The sequence below is a fragment of the Mustela lutreola genome, chromosome X, assembly GCF_030435805.1.
Source record: "Mustela lutreola isolate mMusLut2 chromosome X, mMusLut2.pri, whole genome shotgun sequence".
In the NCBI taxonomy this organism is placed as follows: domain Eukaryota; kingdom Metazoa; phylum Chordata; class Mammalia; order Carnivora; family Mustelidae; genus Mustela; species Mustela lutreola.
Window position 1 is genome coordinate 114,134,796 of NC_081308.1, and position 20,810 is coordinate 114,155,605.

A 20,810-nucleotide genomic window follows, 5' to 3' on the forward strand; every position below is an offset into this window, starting at 1 on the left:
TCTGTACCCCTGGGGCTAATAATACATTATATGTTAATTTAAAAAAAGGAAAAAAAAATAGGCAATAAATTTTAAAACATAGAAAGTAGAAAAGTGCATTGTTGAAATAAAAAATGAATACATGTTAGGATGGTCACTAAAGTCAAGAAGCAGGAAATTATTATTTGGCAATATCATTTAAGAGGGTCTGTGTATAGGGCACCTGGCTGGCTCAGTTGGTAGAATGTGCGACTCTTGATCTGAGGGTTGTGAGTTCGAGCCCCATGTTGGGTATAGAGATTATCTAAAACAATTTCTTTAAAGAATTAAAAAAGTTCTGTGTATAAGGGGAATTCAGTAAAATACATATAAAAATTATGTGCTCAGTAACATTATGATATCCAGGGATTTGCTAAATATATTTTTTAAAGATTTTACTTATTTATTTGACAGAAAGAGATCACAAGTAGGCAGAGAGGCAGGCAGAGAGAGAGAGGAGGAAGCAGGCTCCCTGCCGAGCAGAGAGCCCGATGCGGGACTCGATCCCAGGACCCTGAGATCATGACCTGAGCCGAAGGCAGCGGCTTGATCCACTGAGCCACCCAGGCGCCCGCTAAATATTTTTATTAGATAGAAAATACTTAGAATTCTTTACCATCTTTCAAAATATTTACTCTAAGGTAAATACGTATATATATGTGTGCCTTTGTCTGTATATGTAACAGGGTTATCAGGATGCAACACATGCTACATTTTTATCATGCCTAGTTCTTTCTGCCTTTACTGCTAAAACTATTATTATTCCTGAAGAAATTGGGCTCACAGCAGTCTGTTCCATATAGGATACAGATCATGGGAAGTGACTTTTAGTGAAATCCAGTACCAGTGTTAAGCTGTTTTAGTGAGTTAGGGTTGAGTTGAACATTATGAAGGATTATATTTATCAAGATTCTCAGTTCTCTGCTTAATTTCTCCCATAGAATAGTTTTACAGAGCGTCATTGCATCAAAGGAATTGCTTAGGATAAATAAATACCAGTTGGTTTACCTGTGAGTAAAATCAGAGTCCTATGGATAGTATGCAAATGACTTCTGGTTAACAGAAACTTGTGATCGTTGTGTGTAAGCTCTTATTTTGAAGCTAAAATTGCTATATGTACTTTACACTATAGATTCTGAGATGATAGGGAACAGAGGAGATGGGACATCGGATTCTGTTTCAGGGACCAATAAAATCTTGTACCCAGAGAGCTGCCTTTTTTTTTTTTTTTTTAAACTATTTATCTCTTCATGAAAAATGTGGCTGTCATTGAAAGATCTTTTTTCTTCTGTCACAGCTTTCCAAAGGGCACATAAAATGAAAATGTGGGATTTAACTAGTTAAATAATGAATCAGTTTCGAGGATTTAGCATAAGTGACACTCCATGGTCGTCCTTTTGGACTGTGATTTCTGGTAATGGCAAGTGGGAAAAAAAAAACAAAACTATTAACCGCTGTTGCTATGGTTCTATCTGCTGAGTTTCAGGCATCGTTTTGGAGGCTGCAGTGCAAACCCTGCTTGAGGAAGGTAGAATTTCATAATACCAGAGGCTTCCTGCCGCCTCACGAGCAGACAGAAAATATAGGTGAGGGGAAAGGTGTGGACTCTGGAAGAAGAGAAAGACAGTATTTCCAAGGAAGGGGAGAAAAGTAGCCTCTCGCTTTAAAGATTGCGAATTCTCTCTCTGTTTTTGAGAATGGGAAATTTCTCTACTTTCTGCAGAGAGGAGAAAAAGCTAACAGAAAAGGAAATTGGGGAGGTAATAGTCATTCATTTCTTTCTTGTTGCTTATGACTTCTGTGATAACAGTTACATTTACATAATTGATTCGCTGTGGCAAGGGACCGTATGTAAAGAGTCTTTTGGGTCAGGAGAAAGCTTGGGAAAGATCTGGGGGGGAAGGCATAGGGAGTTCAGCTGCTTTTCTGTTTAAGATGGGCAATTTTGGTGGCATGTGTACTGGGCCAATAAATTGTTTCTAGCCACTTGGAGTCGTTTTGCGTGGCCTTTTACTTTTTTCCTTCTGTAGGCAAAATGAATACCTTTCATTAACAAGGAAAAGCGCTAGATTATCACTGGGTTATCTTTGGCTCATTTGGACTGTTATTTGGGTGGGGCGGGGAGCAAGGCTAAAGAGAAGGAAGCTTTCTTTGAAATGACTGGCTTTAATATTATTGTTACTTTTCCAGTAGGTGCTGGCCTTAAAAGTCTCCTTCAGAGAATGATTAAAACAGTTCTTTGGAGTATTGCGAGGCTGAGTGGCATCTCAAATTTACTTTAAAATAAGTTTGCTTAATGACTTTTTAGCACTATTTGATTTATGTCTTGGCTAAGAGAAGAGTTCTAAGTGGTATGTAATCCAGTTGGTTTTTTTCTAAGAACACTTACTGGTACTGAATACCATGTGTTTCTATTGTTGGCTGTTAACTTCTCAGGAGTTTAAAAGGTATAAATGTTCTCCTACCTAAAAACCCAACGAAGATTGTTTTCTGCTCAGGGATTACAACCTCCCCCCACCCCAGGTTCCCTGGTTCACCTGCTTGCCAAGGTTCTTTGGGAGAGTCCCATCCGTATAACCAGGAGCATTTTCATTTCTCTTGTGTGTCACACAATGATGGTGTAAGTATGATCCTGATTCAAAGACGAAGCACAGTTTTAAATGATTTTTTTAAAAAAACTCTAACTGGAAAGATGATCTGTATATTGTGAAAGAATATTTTTATTTCATATGGGCAGGGGGTTCCAGAATTTGAGAATTTAATGATTTTTTTTTTTCCTGGTAAGACACGAAGTCATTTCCTCCTAGGTACTAGAATGAGGAATGTAGTGTATTCTGTTCCTCTGTACTATGAAACCATGCCTGCATGCCTGTCCTCGAATGTAAAGTGAGATCTGAAACTGTGAGTGTGGGGGATTCTGCTAGGGAGGCTGGACTAGGTTATTGTTTACAAAGATAAAGCATGTGTGACTGTGTATGTATAGAAGGGATCAGGTACCTGTTCCAAACACATTTTGAATTAGATGTAATTAATTTTCTACTGAGGCAATTAATGTGTAATTACTTCGCTTCTGTGTGTAATTATAGTGAGGGCTGTAGTGTTTGGCTTATGCTTTGGACAAAAGTTTCTAGAAACTTTTGGAGTTAACTTCCCCGCGTTAAATATTTTTGAATGCCTGTGTCTTTCGAAAATAATAACTATCATCTTCTTCCAGTAGTGTTTTTGGACCTTTGTTAATGTAATGCAGCCTTTCTCAACCAGGGTTGTCATCTGAACCACAAAGCCGAGAAAAGGATTTAAGTTAATGTTTTCTCAAGCTAAGACCATTCTAGATGTGGTAGAGCAGAGTTTATGTATTACATACATCCAGTGGATTCCTTAAAGCAGCTGTCGGAGAACTGTAGCCAAGGGCCAAGCCCCGCCTCCAGCCTGTTTGTGTGTAGCCTCCAACCTAAAAAATATTTTTTCATGTTTTTAAAGAGTCATTGAACGAGACAAGGCATATGTGACAGGGGCCACAAAATGTACCTGGCCCACAAAGCTTGAGACATTTACTGTTTGGCCCTTTACAGAATAGTTCAATGACCTCTGTCTTAGGTTATGGGACCACACTGAAATTGCTGATCTAAATAAAGGAAATGTTTTATAGCATTTGCTCGGAGGTTAGGGATACAGTAAGATAATAGGAAAGTTGCTCTTTATGAAAGTAACTGACTTATGTATTGGTCCCATTACTGTGATGCTAAATAGATAGACATTTTTGTTTTGTTTTCGAGGCAGAAATTTTTGTGGTTGAATTATATGGAAAGTTGTACTGGTAATGATAATACAAATTATATGTAGGTGTGTACATATACAGATAGATTTTAATATTTTTCTTAGTTTCTAAAGCAAGAAAATAAAAGTGGGAGAATTTCATATAGGAACATCGTAGAAGGCACTGATTGCTTTCATCACTATTTTAAATTAAAGGGTGGTATCTGTTAGAGAAAAAAGTGAATAGAGTGCTGAGTGTCAGACATAATCACATTTGTTTCCTCCTTGTACTGAATGAGTGCCTTCACCCTACAATTAACGTCTCAGGTTTGTCAGCAGTAAGGAGAATAGTACTTAATCAAAAATGCATTAAAATTATTAGATCATAGCATATGAAATAATCAGGCTCTACCAAATGCCGCTTAACTACTTGATTTAGTGGGGGAGGTGCTATTGGCCATAAAACATATATTGGTAAATCACAGAATTATCAAGGGAGAAAAAGACTAGCAGGCATTATTTGTAATTTGCTGCTGATTTCTTTTATCTCCATATTCAGTTAATCATGAAGGTCTATGAGGGCTTCCCCCCCTCCCCCAGAAAGTGTCAGACATCATCTCGTCTTTTATCATGGCACTCTAGCCTTTGTCACAAAGTAGGCTCAGGGCTAGGTGCAGACAGGAGGGAGCTACCTAGAACACAGACTTGATTTTTCCACTTGTCTGCTGACAGCTTTGGGTGACTCCGTCCTAGCCTGTCCAGAAATTCCTAGGAATGATGTGTTAAACCAGCCTCCGGGGATGGTCAGGAAAGGCATCCCTGGGTAGCTGAGCCGGCTTTAAGACTGGGTGGGAAGAAGGTAAAGGAAGGGAAAGAAGTTTGCCAAGGCAGGAAAGGACAAAGGGTTAGAAATTTTTCAGAATGTTTTATGGGTCCTTTCGGGGTGGGCAGTGAGGATTTGTTTGGTGAGTGGTACTTTCTTTCTGGTTAGGGCTGTAAAATGATAGGGTACGAGTCAGCTCAAGTTGTAGATCACAGATCTTTTTGGGTAGCACACTGTTCAAAGCATTTTAATGACCTTGAATTGCTCATCAAGCTTATTTTGGCTGTGGCAATACAAGAACTAATTAAGGAACTTTGTCATTTGTCTCCGTCTTGAGGTTGTATGTTTGTTTATTGTCCCTCCCCACCCTGCCCCCAGCTGGAAATCACTCGTTATAAAAATCAAAAACCTAAATATTTTATAAGGGTTCCTCCCAGGTCTAAAATAAAATGACACTTTAACATTCCTAAAGAGACCATATAGCATATTTTTTTGGAGGAAAAACGTTCAGATTTTGTACATGTGTTGAAATTTGGTATTGATGGGGCACCTGGGTGGCTCAGTGGGTTAAGCCTCTGCCTTCGGCTCAGGTCATGATCTCAGGGTCCTGGGATCGAGCCCCGCATCGGGCTCTCTGCTCAGCAGGGAGCCTGCTTCCTCCTCTCTTCCTCTTTGCCTCTCTGCCTACTTGTGATTTCTCTCTGTCAGATGAATAAATAAAATCTTAAAAAAAAAAAAAAGAAATTTGGTACTGGATGTTGATTCTCCTTTTTGGAGAGTTGCAGTGTTGTTGATTGGTAAATGAACAAAGGCTATAGATTTTAACTAATAAAATATCCCAAACACAGCTGTGTCAAGAACACGTAAATAGCCTTATGTTTATAATGGTATTCATTAAAAATTAAAAGATTCAACTCATGTTCGTAGTAGCTCATTATGTCAGTAGCATTAACCCCCTGTCTTTGATTATTGAGTTTGTCAAATGTTTTGCTTCGGTAACATGAACAGGTGTCAGCAGGGTCAACACAAATCGGTGGGGGTTCAAACTGGTAAGTTTGTACCTTTAGGGATAGGGATTAGGATATTCACGCGGGGACAGTGGAGTGTAGGGTAGGATGGAGATGGGTTGAGAAATTTCAGTTTGGGACAAGTTTGTAAACTTCAAGAGGAGATTAATTGACAACAAAAAGCAGAAGAGGTCTCCAAGCTGGAATCCTTTGGAGAAATGGAAATACTGTGATAAACAGGGCCTTTTTTTTTTTTTTCTTTTGGCAAATGAACTGGTATTCCCTATGCAAGGGGGAAGGAGTAATGGTAATAAAAATCCTCAGTGAGAATGTCGAAATCCAGCCCCTGTTTTGTTAGTGTAACAGGTTTCTTCCCGTAAGCTAATTTCTCATATATGTTGGGTGCACCACAGTGCTGAGCTCAGAGCTAACTTTTTATGTTCATTTGTTGTAGCTCTTCTTGCCTTAGGTTTTCAGGTACAGCTGTGACCCACAAAGACACCCACTTTACTTGATTCCTGAATGTATTGTTTATGAATGCACTTCTTCAAATTCTTTAAGGACATAGATATTAATTAAGGTAAAATACGTAAAAATAACAAAGCATTATTCTTGTAGCCCTGCACCCATTCACACACACATAAACAGATGCTCTGATGATATTTCTCACTTTGAGGAACTACAGAGTGGATTATTGAAAATATTACAGACCATTCTTTTAGAGTATTCTAGAATCTTCTCTAGTCTTTGTATTTGTCAGACTTAAAATTCTTTAGTGTTGATACCCATCATCCCATCAGTATGATTTTCTTGGGATCATAGAATGTTAAAACCAGTAGGACCTAAGAGGTAATTTTCCTTAGTCCTAAGATTCCATTGGGTAACTCCTTGCAAATACAATTTGATTAAATCCGTTCAAAGTATAGATTTGATTAAAGAGAAAAATGTTGGAGGGAAATTATACTGCAGCCACTTTCTCATTAAGAATGAAAAGGTAAGTCTATGTAAAATTCCACTTTTTCAATCAGTGTTAATTTTCTAAAAGAACTCGTGGTGTTAATAATTTAGTACTGTGCTTACAAGCTTCAGACCTATTGATTTTAATTGGAGTTCGCCATCTAGAAGGAAGATAGGCAGTGAGCAAATCAATTTTTGTTTTAATCTGATGCATTTTAATAAGTGTGCTAAAGATTCACAGTAATATTATCTGCAATAGCTCGATATTTGCTATAAGGTGTCTCTGCCTTAGATTCTATCCAAAGATGTGTATTTCTGAAAGTACTTGAATGGCATCCTTTTATTTCACCTCCAGGATGGATAGCATAAAATGAGGCTCTCAGCGTCCATCATGTTAAAGTGCCCTGTGTGTGGGTTTGATTAAATAATGGCCTGAATAAATTAGGATACCTGTTTTATCATTTCTGTATTAGCAGAATCTTTGTCTTCCTTTCACTCTATGGCCTCATCCCCCTTTCCAAATGAATATTTTATAGTAAGAGCTTGTTATCAATCCCAGGCCATATTTATGTAACATCCTGTCTAGTAAGTAATAATCCCTTTACTTTAACATTCATGCTTAAGGTTAAACCTGATCCCTGATGGAATTGTGTATTTCTATATGTGTTTAGCCCAGGTAAATTAAAAGAAATATACAGCAGAATGATACACCGACTGCCACTCTTCGAGACCTTTAATCTTTGCCTTGGAGCATGAAATTGTGCTACTCTCCAGGACACACAGTCATATGGCTCTCATTAATAGTAATTGCGGATGTGCTTCCAGAATCATATTTGCATATATTAGTGATATGCATCCTTGTGGGTATGACTACTACCTACTCTCCTTTGGGTATGGCTGCATATTAATTAAGAATTGCTATTTTGCAACCTAAAGAGCTCTCCAAGTAAGAAAAAAAACTCTCTCGAAGTTGTCACTTTGGAAAGTTTCTATTATGTTAATCACATGCAACAATAGCGATTGACACAGAGAATTTCATACCTATTTTAACATCCTTCAAGTGTACCGAATGCACTCTCCCTTGCACCAAAAGTCTGAAATCAAACTACAAATGAAAGGATCGCTTCAATGCCAAAGATTGCAGGTAAGTTGCACACACCTTGCAAATAACCAAGAACTACAGCCAGTGTGCAAGGCGCTGCCCTGGGTGCTGTGAGGGTACCTGGTGCTTACTGAGACAGAGCCCCATCCTTAGTGAGCTTATTCATTTGAAAAAAGAATGATCATGGCAGTGAAAGAGAACACAGAGATAATAAAATGTGTGCTGAGTCCAAGGCTCCAGCAAAGAGCTATGGGAGGGCAGTGGATGAAGCAGTTGATTGTTAGGTGATCAGGTTACCCTGGGGAGTTGGGAAGGTGTTTTGTATGTTTGTTTGTTTTTAAGAGTTGTGGTATTTCCAGAAATGGGGGGAGAGTGAGGGTTGTATTGTTGGCAGAGAAAATGGCATGACTCAAAGCCTCAATAATAAGAAAGTAAGGGGTGCCTGGGTGACTCAGTGGGTTAAAGCCTCTGCCTTCGGCTCGGGTCGTGATCCCAGGGTCCTGGGATCGAGCCCGGCATCGGGCTCTCTGCTCAGCGGGAAGCCTGCTTCCCTTCCTCTCTCTCTGCCTGCCTCTCTGCCTACTTGTCACCTCTGTCTAATAAATAAATAAAAATCTTAAATAATAAGAATGTAAAATTGTTCTCCAATGGAGTATTGCCTTCAGATTTTTATGTCCAAGCTACTACTCACTGAAGCTTTGTGTTCGATATATGAGAAGCTAATCCCGACGTTTTCCCCTTGGGCACTTAGTTTTGTTGGGCGTTCTAGTTCTGTATATGGGCAAGTACAATTATGTTACTTTTCTGAATATTACTTTGGGAATGAATTTACAATGAAAGGAGAAGGCGACGAATATAACCTTGAGTCCTGTGTTAGCTGCGCTTCTGGCTCCCCTGACTTCCTTAGAGCAGTCGCTCATACTCAATGGGACCTGGTCCCTGTGAGAGGCGAGAGGGCAGTCTGGACAGTAACTCATCCTGTTGCTCTCCGTCCGCCCTCGGCTTCTGAGCCTACTTCGTTACAGTATCAGCGAGTTGGGCCCTGAATGCAGTCTGCGAATGAGATTCTGAATTGCTGGCTGCAGCAGTGGGGTAGCGTAAACTTCCCATTTGAGCCATCGTATACCACTACAGAATTGCCAGTTCACCCCCTGCCTTCGTGATCGCTTCGAAACTAGAGTTGGCAATTGCCAGTGATGCAAGGAGGGGAACAGAGCGACTTGGCTTTAATACCTCACAGATTCGCAGTGTCAAAACAGGAAGCGATTTAGAGATCACCGAGTCCTCTTTCCCTCATTGTACAGATGGCGAAGCCAACATCTAATCTCCGAGTTCTCATAATTTCCAGGATAAGCAAAATGAGGGCAATTCTGCCTGACCTCTCTGCTTGCTTTACCTCTGCAATCCTTGTAAGAAACCAGACCTCCTTTTTCCTCTGGATAGCTGTAAGGTCACAGAGAAATGAGCTAAATGATGCAATGGCATTTTGCATCCAGCATTTATTGTGATGATAGCCTTGGACTTTTTGGTTTATTGAGAAAAAAATGTGATTGTTTGCAGGATGTCTCCTTCCCCTTACCCGTGGTTATAATTAAAGGCTTAAGGGAACTGTACATCCCAGAAAGTTAGTCAAAAAGACAAAATTAGTTATTTCCTTCCATTTAAGTGGCCTTAGACCTGAAGGTGATTTACCTGGCTGAACAGAATAATCTGATGTTTCTACTTTCAGTTAAGATGGCCGGAATTTCAAGATCTATCTAAGATGGAAATAGAGCTAATAAAAGCGCTGTTTCTTAAGGATTTCGAAGAGGGGAGAAGCTACGGTGAAATTTCTTTTCATGCTTTTCTGCATTTAATTTTTTTTTTTCTTTAGAAAAAATGTGGTACGTGGGAAAGGGACAGTGGAATCAAAGAGATGTTTTATTCTTCTTTCCCCGATTGTAAATTGAACTGTCTTACCAACATGTGTAAAGAACTTCATTCTTCACATCCCAGAATGTGTCCCGCTTACTCCTTTGTTCTCTCCCTCTGCTCTGAGCTTAAGTACAAAGAAGAAAGCACGTTAGGACAGAGGAAGCTCTTCCCTTACCCTCTCTTGAGTAGGAGGAATTCAGATGGAGTATTTTCAATTATTCTTTTGTTCTTAGAGGCGAAGTAGACTCAAAATTAATAAGGAGAAACTCCTCAAACTGCTGTGTTATTCATGCCACCGTGTCAAAACCTTTTGTAATAATTTCAACGAATTTATCCTTTGCTACAATATTTTCCAAGTATTTTTTGCTAATGAGGTACATTTAAAAATCGGAATAATAAACTAAAGGAAGGATGAAAAAGTACTTATAAACTTAATTCTATTTCTGCCTTATGAACACATTCTTCTTCTTGTTGTTGTGCACAAAATTGCTGGAAGTTTAAATTGTTGCTTAAGAGTACAAAATAATACTGTATGAGACCTTCGACTTCGTGCTTTTTGCCAGTGAGACCAGGGCTGCCTCAGCTGTCTCAAAACTTCCTTTTAAGTGGTAAGAAAAGAAGGAGACGCCACTGTGAGTTGATAAAATGCCATGTGGTGACCACAAGGAAGACCGGGGTTGTCGTAACAACTTTTTTTTTTTTTTTTTTTTACTACAGTTCATTTATTTTATTGCATATACATAAAACTGGGCAGTTTGACATGTGCAGTATGTTGACAAAGCAGATCATGACCTTTGAGAGAGAGAAAAAAATGTGAGTGTGGCATAAAAATAGGCAAACTAGGAACATTTTCTGTATGCACTTAGATAAATATTTTGAGCTCTCAGACATGGAAATAAAAATTCAGACGACTGATCACCTCAAGCCCAACTCTCCATGTTTAATTTGAAACACATACAGACATACCAGTTATTACCTTGGTTCTTATTCTGTCACATACAGAATACAGTGAAGCTAAATATTTTACTCCAGAAATCTAAATCACAGAGGTCTCTTAAGAATTCCATCAACTTTGTTATCAGATACTTGTAATATGAACCTGAAGTTGTACAAAGGAAGAAAACACTCTGCTAACATCACATCCTTCTAAAGTCTAGAAAAAATTATGAGTTTCTTTTATTCTCATTATTAAAGTAATCTGAGTGTTCACATAGTCATGTGAACAGTCTCTGCCCTGTATAAAACCTAGCACAAAAATAGTATTTTTATTCTTGGACCATTTCATCAACCTCAGGGTCTTTTTTTTTAAAGGAACAGAACTGAAAGCCCTAGTGTTAAGGGTTATGAAAGTGTTAAGGGTTACAGTAAATCACTGATAAAGCTGGAATTGGAGCTCTTGGTTTCCGGACATTAGATCCTGTGGGACTCATGGTATGGAATACCATCATCACTACCTTGCCTCCCACACTCCAGAGGCTAGCCCATTCCAGATTAGTTATTGACATGGGAAAAAATGGGCCAAATACAGTACCCTTGCCTGAAAGTCAAGATTACATACAGGTTACTTCTCTGTGGAATTGTAGTATAAAATATTTGGTAATCATGCATATCTGCAGGGATCAGTCAATTGCAGAGTAATTCCAAAATTGTAAGAAATCATATCATTTGGAGGAGAGGAAAATTCTACTTTTTTTTTTCCAAAATTTTTGATGTTTAAAAGTTTTCAGACTCTTTAAATGTAGGGATATTCCAAAGTAGACCTTCAACAGTTACGTGCTCTGTGTGTGATGGAAAATAATTTTGGTTTTATAGCAGAAGAGTATAATTTAAGTTACAAATTGGTCCAAGCTGTAGTGAAGGAACCTTGCACTTAGAGGAGTCAGGGGACCTGGGTTCAAGTTGGGGCTTTGCCATTAGTTAACTACCTTACATCCTTGAACAGTTTCTGACCTCCATAAGCTACGGAGTTATTTCCCTGGTAAGAATGGATTTTGGGTCAGATGTTTGCTAAGTTCCTGTTCATCTCAAAGATCCCATCATTCTTTTAGTTTCAGGATTTCTGTTTCCCTTCTTAACCTTTCCCTACCTGTGCCATCATTTTGACTTAGGTGGCCTTAAATTTCTTAGCTTCCATTTGGTGGTATTAGCCTGGGACCCAGTGGGCATACGGTAGATGCTTGTTACTAATGGTGGTGATAAGGAGTTGGTGTGCATGACCTACACACTCCCTTCCAGCTGTAAAAGCCTGTGACTGTTCTATCTATCTAGGGAGCAGTCAGCTGTGCCTGGATAATATATAGCACTTTAAAAAGATAGGTAGTGTCCTGTGGTCTTGAACACAAGCAGTGCTAAGAGATGTGTGGCTGTTGATTTTAAATCTTTACATATTTTTTTCTGGCAGTATCTTGACTAGGAAGCATTCAGTATAACTTTTGAGGCAATATTGATAGGTAGTTGACGAATCTTAACATAGGCAGGCATCATAGAACTAACTGCATTTGAGGCTCATGGAGCCCCTAGAAAATGATTTCTATGCATTCTACTTGTTAGATGACAAGTAATAGTGTAGACGTGGAAGTATTCCAGAAAAGCGTTTCCTCTCTAGCTTGGGAGAACTAACCTGAGCAATTTCAATGGGTAGATTCGAGTTGTTAGTATATTGTTAGGCTACAGTTTTTAGTTACCCTCTGTGACTGTCCAGGCTTCCTGAGTTCACTGCAGGTCACTCCTGGTGTTGCACTTGAGACTTTGAAGAGAGTAAGAGGTCTTCTTTTCTAAGCGGATATCATTAGCACATTCTTTGCTCATTATTTCCTGTATACCTGTCTTCATCCGTGAGTCACTGGTAGGCCTCTACACAGATGAGTCTTTGTAAAGTGCAGAAAGTATCATATAACCAAGAGCATCCATAATATGGCTTTTATTAAGGTAGGGAGGCAAGTGCAAAACCTATGTTGAGGTCAGCTTTGCTCAGCTGGGTTCTTAGTTCTTGAAGGTTCTTTCACTTGAGCTCTACCCTTCCTGGTCAAATTCTCCGAGAAATCTACCTTCTCTTCCCTAAATCTGTTACATTTTTACTCTCAGCTGCAGACTAGAGGTTTTACTTTGACTACCTCAGATTCAAAGAAACTAGATTTTGTGCCTTTGGGTTTTTTACCGCACCTTTGGGGTTTTTTTTTTTACTGCACCTTTGGCTCTCCAGGTCTCCATTCTGTTAAAACCTCAAGGTTAATTCTAATTCTGTCCACAGTTTTCTTGTTTCTCCAGATTCAGTTATTCTTAATGCCCCTGATGGGGTTCAGGATATGCTACCCCAAAATACAGCACCTTGGCATATTGAATATTTTAAGCTGAAGGTGTTTGAGGAAATAGAAGCAGGAAGGTTACTCTGACTGACTCTCCTCCTTCCATTCCCCCCTGCCCCTCTCCCCTGAAGTGGGTCTTAAGACCCTCATGTGGGAGGTGTTCTCATAGTACTTGGAAGAAAGGAGCATCCATATCTCCAAGGACAAAGGGATGCCAAGAAGAGTCTGAACAAACAGGCCTTGCTACGTTTCCCCCAGTTTGCTACATTTAGTTCATACTCTTTGCCCGTTTCCACATTTTTTTTGCTCTTTTGTCAAACCTAGCTTTAAAACACACCAGTTTAGGGGCGCCTGGGTGCCTCATTCCGTTCAGCATCCAACTCGAGGTTTTGGCTCAGGTCATGATCTTAGGGTCATGGGATCGAGCCCCATGTTGGGCTCCACATTCAGCTTGGGGTCTGGTTGTCCCTCTCCCCTCTGCTCCTCTCCTGCTCATGCCCTCTTGCTCTCTCTTTCTCTCTCTCCCAAATAAATAAATTATTGATTCTTTTTAAAAGGACCCACCAGTTTAACCATTTCTTTGAGTCTTCATTTCCTTATGGAGGATCCAGTATCTTGTAAAACTTATATTAAATCAATATATATGCTTTTCTTCTGTGAATCCATCTTTGTGAGTTTAATTTTCAGACCCAGCCAGGGACCTTAAGAGGGTCAAGGAAACCATTATCCTCCCTCCACCCCCTCCACAATTTGTACCCATTTTCTACTAGCTAAACTCTTTGCCAGACTTGACTATTAACTCAAAACGGTCATCAATTAGATCTGAACCTGTTACGTACCCTATTAATACATAGACCATACTGCGTGTTTTTTTTTTTTTTAAGTGTTCAAAGATATACACACCAAGAGTAAGGGAGGTTGCACTTTGGTCTATCCTGCCTCAGTTTTGTGGCACTTCCTGGGGCCCTGGCCTCCAGGTAGTAAAGGAACAAACTGAAGTAATTACCAAAAAAAACCCCAAAAAAGTACAGGATACATTTTGTGTTTTGGTAAATATTACTTTTCTGGCCTTATTTGAGGTTAGACATTAATTTTAGAGATGTGTCATTAGAATTATTACAGACTAAATTTTTAAAATACAGCTAAGTATATATATAAATACCAAAGTCCCTTTGGTTTACTTTTTATCTCTTAAGTTGTCCACTTTCAGTGTGCACAGTTAGAAGAGAGCCAGAGGTTTGTCTGGGAAAAATAGGGGTGATGAGTTCCCTATAATCAAGGATAGAAATTTCAGATGTCTGCTCGGTAGTTCGCAATGCCGATGTCAAGTCTTGTGCCAGAATGACTGCATAGGAAGCAGTTCAGAGTACTTTAAAACAAGAACTTACTGCTGGGCTCTAAGCTCAGAGATGCCCAAATCAGTACTTTGGGGATGAGGCCTAGGTATCTGCATTTTAAAAGTAACACTGCCAGCTCTATTGTGTAGCCAGGACTGGAGAGCCCTTAGAGAACCCTTAAGAATCTTTCCAGCCCTCTTATTCTGTGATTAAAGTGTGCAAGAAAACTTCTTCCATCTGCCCCTGACTTTCCACGGTTAAGATGTCCCTTTTAGAGATACTAAGAGTATTTCCATACTGAAAGCTTGTTGCTGCCCTTAGTTACTGTTTTAGTAGTAATGACAACTTCTAAGACTTAAATATGTAACACTGTACTTAGAGCCGAAGAGTTCAGATCCAATCACAATTCACTGAAAATCCTGAGGTGGACCTGTGAGGTTCCCATGTGAAAAGACCGGTTTCCGTGGGGTCATATACAAATTGTCTACCATTAGTTGTAAAAACCATGAGTTAACGTAGCCAGTCCTCCTGTTTGCTGCTACTGACCTGAGAGCTGCGTCCTGTGCCATGGCTTTGAGAAGGCAATGCAAATACGGATCTAGAAGTAAACTGGAATTTTGCAGTAGAGGTGGGAAGATTAGGAGATTTTAATATTCTTTGGAAATGCTTAATATTCTCTAATATTTTAATATTCTTAAAATTTGATTGGGATGCAGAGGGAGCCGACTTGGTTTTCTTAGAGACTCTGAAGAAGAATGATGTGAACAAGTGGGCAGTTCCATTTCTTCATACAGGTTTTATCCTACTGCATTGTTTGAGATACTTACCATGTATTTGCTTGATTTTGCCCTTGCACAGAAAAAAAAAACAAAACAAAAACAGGAAGAATACCTGTCCTAATAAAGATTTGGTATACTTTGGCTTAAGAAGCTAGTGAGATAGAAGAGGAAGAGATGGAACTTTGGCATTATCTAGCCCAGATTCAGGACTTGATAAGCAGGGCAGGGACCTCTAGCCTTCTGAAGTCAAAGAGGTGAGGTTCTACTCGGGAAAAATTGTTTTCATGATCTCCCCCCACTCTAGATACTGGGGTTCTGTGTGACAAGTTTTCATCTCAAGATAAAGGAGTAGAAAGTGCAAGCTTTGTGTAAAAGCTTTCTCTTTTCCTTTCTCCAATTTGGTATTCCTTGATTTAAAATCCGAAACTATCCCTGAGTGAGGATTCACTTCAGAGCTTGTTTAAAATGCAAAATGTGACTTGATGTTTAAATCTTTGTTTACATACTCTCTGGAACCCATTTTATTATAGAACAGCTGTGTTCTCCCAGGGGTGGATTGTTTCAGTGAAATCCTTTTAAAACTTGAATTAAAGAGATTAGGATTTAATCTTTGTTGCTTACAACAACAAAGAATCTTGTTACAAAGTAAACGAATACACTTCCTAGTCCAGAATGTGTTATCAGAGAGTGCATACTATGTAGTTTTTAATCAGTGGTATGCTTACCACTTTCAGATTTGTTTTGTGATTATATCAGAAAAATAGAAAGATTTGTTCCTTTTATTTTTCCAAATCCACTGTATTTAGCAACTTACAGAGAGGTGACTCTGTCACCGACCTTGGTGAGTATTTTTGCCACAAGATACTGGAAAGACAAGAACCATCACCAAAAGTATGAAGAGGTAACTGGTGGTTTTGCTACTATGTGATATTAATCACAGCAAAGTATAGTGTCTTGCTAAGAGAACACCAAGGAAATCAGTAATGATGGTACTAAAGTGTTAGAGAAGGTATATAATAAAATGTAAGTAGTAAAAACACATTTGCAGCCTACTGGAAATCTAAATTTTTTTTTTTTAAGATTTTATTTATTTATTTGACAGACAGAGATCGGAAGCAGGCTCTATGCTGAGCAGAGAACCCGATGTGGGGCTCAATCCCAGGAGACTGAGCCGAAGGCAGAGGCTTTAACCCACCGAGCAACCCAGGCGCCCCCTAAATTATTTTTAAAAGCCCGTATGGGAAGCTCAACATACATTTGTTCTTTGTGGGTACTGGAGATGGGCGGGGATAACAAGTAGCTCGCAGTATCAAGGAGACTACTTCTTGATGCTGCCAAGGCTACAAGCAACTTGATGAGAGACAAAAATAAACTTCAATGATCTTGTCTAGTAACAGAAAATCTAAGGGACCACACTAACTCTATAGTTGTCTCCTGAAATTGTTGATCAGGTGAAATTGTAGTAAATGAACAGATAAATGTCGGTCCAATGTTCAGACTGGATATACAGCTTACCACACCTAGCTAGCAGCATCCTTCTGTATTTTGAAGCATTTAAGTACAAATTAATAACGTGCCTTTTGGGGGAGGTTTGGAAATCCTGTGTTTCTTCTTGATCAGCAGTACGTATTCAGCTATAGGAGTTTTAAGAAAGGATATAAATATTGTGAGTCTTCAGTTCAGCTGTATGAGTTTTAGGTAAGGATATAAATACCGTCTCGCGAGAGGAACATTTGAATTCTGAATTGTGGAAGACACAGGATATTTCTGAATCAGGAAGGGACAGTGAATTTTTGAATATCCAAAGCATTGGTTCACCTAAAAAACTATGCTTCATTCCAGATTTTATTGTAGCAAAATGTTGACTTACTCTGGATTTCTGCTGCAAGATGAGTTGTGGGAGCTCAGCCTGTTACCATTGCCAAGTGCACTTCAATGTCATACAGATAGGATCCCATGCTAATAAAAAAGACTCCGAGATTCTTGAGTCTTTTGCATTCCGTGATTACACGGTGGTTCAGGAGTACAGGTGGGGTGACTAGAATGTCAGAGCTGGAAAAGAGGAGAGTGAAACAGTAATGTTCTGCTGGCAGAATGTTAGAATTTTAAGCAATTCACGTGCTTCCCTATCCTTGCATTAATGTACAGACTCTTGTCTAGTCAGCTGCTTTATTCTAAAAAGTACCTGCCCCCCCTTTTTTGGGAGTATATAATTCACATACGATGTTATAGTAGTTTCAGGCTTACAACATAATGATTCATTCATCACTGAGTGCTCACCACAGTAAGTAGAGTCGCCATCTGTCACCAAACAGTGTTACTGTAGGATTGTTGACTCTCTTCCCTGTGCTGGACTTTTCCTCTCTGTGACTGATTTCTTTTATAACTGGAAGTTTGTACCTCTTATTCCCCTTTATCTCTTTCCCCTGCCCCCAAACCCCTTCTTCCCTGGCAGCCATCCGTTTGTTCTCTGTATTTAAGGGTCTGTTTTTTGTTTTGTTTTATTTAGGTTCCACATATAAAGGAAATGATACGGTATTTGTCTTTCTCTGTCTGGCTTATATCACCTAGCAGTATACCCTCTAGTTTCATCCATGTCATCACAAATGGCAAGATCTGGCTGTTTCTTTATGGCTGTGTAATATTATATCATATATAACATCTTCTTTGTCCATTCATCTATCAGTGAACACTTGGGATACTTCCATATTTTGGCAATAGTAAGTAATTCTGCAATAGACAGAGGGGTGCCTATATCTGTTAGAATTAGTGTTTTCATCTTCTTTGGTAATTAACCAGTAGTGGAATTACTAGATCATATGATATTTCTATTTTTTAAAACTTTTTTTTTGAGGAACCTCCATACTGTTTTCCACAGTAGCTACACCAATTTACATTCCCACCAACAGTGCACAAGAGTTCCTTTTTCTCCACATCCTCGCCAACACTTGTTATTTTTGGGGTCAGCCATTCTGACAGGTGTGAGGTGATACCTCATCGCAGTTTTGATTTGCATTTCCCTGATGATTAGTGATGTGTTGAGCATCTTTGCACTGGTCTGTTGGCCATCAGGATGCCTTTAGAAAAATGTCCCGCATCGGGCTCTCTGCTCAGTGGGGAGCCTGCTTCCTCCTCTCTCTCTGCCTGCCTCTCTGCCTATTTGTGGTCTCTCTGTCAAATAAATTAATTAATTAAATCTTTGGGGAAAAAAAGAAAAATGTCTATTCAGGGGTCACCTGGGTGGCTCAGTGGGTTAAGCATATCAGACTCTTGATTTCAGCTCAGGTCAACATCTCAGGGTCCTGGGATCAGAGCCGGCATTGGGCCCCCGAGCTCAGTGGGGAGTCTGCTTGAAATTCTCTCTCTCTCCCTCCCTACCTGTTTGTGTGTATGTGTATCCGTGCACGCTCTCTCTCTCTCTCTCTCTCTCATAAATAAATCTTAGAAGAAGGTCTACTCAGGTCCTTTGCCCATTTTTAATCAGATTATTTGTTCTTTCTTGGTGTTGGCCTGTATACGTGTTTTAATGTCATTTCAGTATTAACCGCTTATCTTAGGCATATCATTGACAGATCTCTTCTCCTGTTCAGTAGTTCCTTTGTCCCTTGGTTGGTGGTTTCTTTCCATGTGCAAAAGCTTTTTTATGTTGTAGTCCCAATAGTTTATTTTTGTTTCTATTTCCCTTGCCTAAGGACGTGTATTTAGAAAAAAATGTTGCTAAGGCCGTTGTCACAGTAAAAAGTACCTGGCCCTTTGGCAGGCAGCAGAGACAGCATTTGTTACAAGGGACTGTTTGTGGTAACAGGATCAGCTAAGCCCAGTTAGCGTGGGTGACCCTGTAGAATATGGACTAGCTGGCTGTTTGGGATTGTAATTGCTCTAACAAAGCACATGCGGGGAGTCAGGGGAGTTTGTATGCTTTTAAAAATGTGTTATTGTCTTATGTGATTTATTTTCCTTTCATGTAAAAAAAACTTGATGCAAAACATTTGTGTTCTTTCTTTCTTTCTCTCCCCGCCACCCCCCCGCCCCTAGAATAACATAGCTGATCCAGAGGAACTCTTCACAAAATTAGAACGCATTGGGAAAGGCTCCTTTGGAGAAGTTTTCAAAGGAATTGATAACCGTACCCAGCAAGTGGTTGCTATTAAAATCATAGACCTCGAGGAAGCCGAAGATGAAATTGAAGACATTCAGCAAGAAATAACTGTTTTGAGTCAGTGTGACAGCTCATATGTAACCAAATACTACGGATCATATTTAAAGGTAATGTGTGTGTTGTATTATTTAAGTCATAAGGTATTTTCATTAGAAGTTTTTCTTCCTTTTTTTTAAATTCTATTTTTTGAAAGGCAATGTCTTAAATTAGGATTTGGCAGTCTTTGGCCTCCAGGCAGAGTCCAGCTCCATTTATAGTGCCAAATAGACTGTTTTTAGATTTAGCAGCTGTATCCTGAATGCATCCCAGCACTCGGCTGCGCCGTTACTCCACACCTGAACTCCGGGTTGACGGGGGAGCAGAAATGCAGCTGGTCCTTGAGACGTATCCTTTGTCAGGAAAGAGCTTTCCCCCTGGGCTTTGACACATAATTCTCAGTGGTCCAGTCTGTCTCAACCTAGAATTGATGGAATATATAAGTATGTCACTTACTCCGTTGAGCTATGGTGGTTATATACACATCTTTCTCTCCCTCCAGATTATGAGCTCCTCGATGGCAGGGAATTTAGCTCAACAAGGCTTGGTTTTTACATCACTTAGCACAGGACATGGCACATCTTAAGTCCGTGATAAATATCTGTTGAAGTAGAGTCAAATGGAATACTATCTGTTCTCCCTCCCTCCCTCAACAGAAGTTGGAATTTTAAGTTTCCAGGATCATGGAATTAGCAGACACCTGAGGTCACGGCAGGTGGAGATGTGATTGCATAACACAATACTCTGGTTAGTAAAACCCAAGAATTCTTGGGTTCCAGAGTTAGAGGTCAGGATCTGGGGGCGCCTGGGTGGCTCAGTCGGTTAAGCATCTGCCTTTGGCTCAGGTCATGATCCCACAGTCCTGGGATCGAGTACCGTGTCAGGCTCCCTGCTCAGTGGGGGGTCTGCTGCTCCCTCTCCCTCTGCTACACCCCCTGCTTGTATTCTCTCTCTCTGTCTCAAATAAATAAATAAAATCTAAAAAAAAAAAAAAGGTCAGGATTTGTGAAGAATAAATCGAAAAATCTAGCTTTGGGTAGAGATACAATTACTTTAAAATTAAAAATTTGTATCCCCATATTGTAATTTTTCAGAGGAAGGCATTATTAGTTAGTTCTTTGCTTTTCAGGGTTTACGGGGCAGGGCAGAGGAGTTTGGTTGGTTGGTTAGTTGGTTGGTTGGTTAGTTGTTTTTTTTTTTTTTTTAAGATTTTATTTATTTATTTGCCAGAGAGAGAGAGAGAGCACAGGCAGGCAGAGTGGCATCAGAGGCAAAGGAGAAGCAGGCTCCCCGTGGAGCAAGGAGCCCGATGTGGGACCCGATCCCAGGATGCTGGGATCACGACCTGAGCCGAAGGCAGCCGCTTAACCAACTGAGCCACCCAGGCATCCTGGTTGGTTAGTTTTATGTTCACCTATCTCTGGGTCAAAAAGAGTGTATTTATAATTCATCAGGCTACTGGCCTGAATAAGAATTAATGCTATCTTTTTTTATTCTGCTGACCGAATAAACCCTGGAATAATCTAGCTATATTAGTTATTACTTATTTAGAAATCAAAAATTTCACTGCCTTTTTACAAAGCCTGTTTATTCTAGTATTACATGAATTAGATGAAT

At 39.6% G+C, this 20,810-nt stretch overlaps 1 protein-coding gene across 1 annotated transcript in view; it reads left to right on the forward strand.

The window, feature by feature from the left end:
- Window positions 1–20,810, forward strand: part of STK26 (serine/threonine kinase 26) — a 51,926-nt gene that overhangs the window by 12,426 nt on the left and 18,690 nt on the right. Inside the window, exon 3 of the mRNA XM_059157252.1 lies at window positions 19,034–19,264. Coding sequence (XP_059013235.1) covers window positions 19,034–19,264 — 231 coding nt within the window. The remainder of the gene's footprint in view (window positions 1–19,033; window positions 19,265–20,810) is intronic.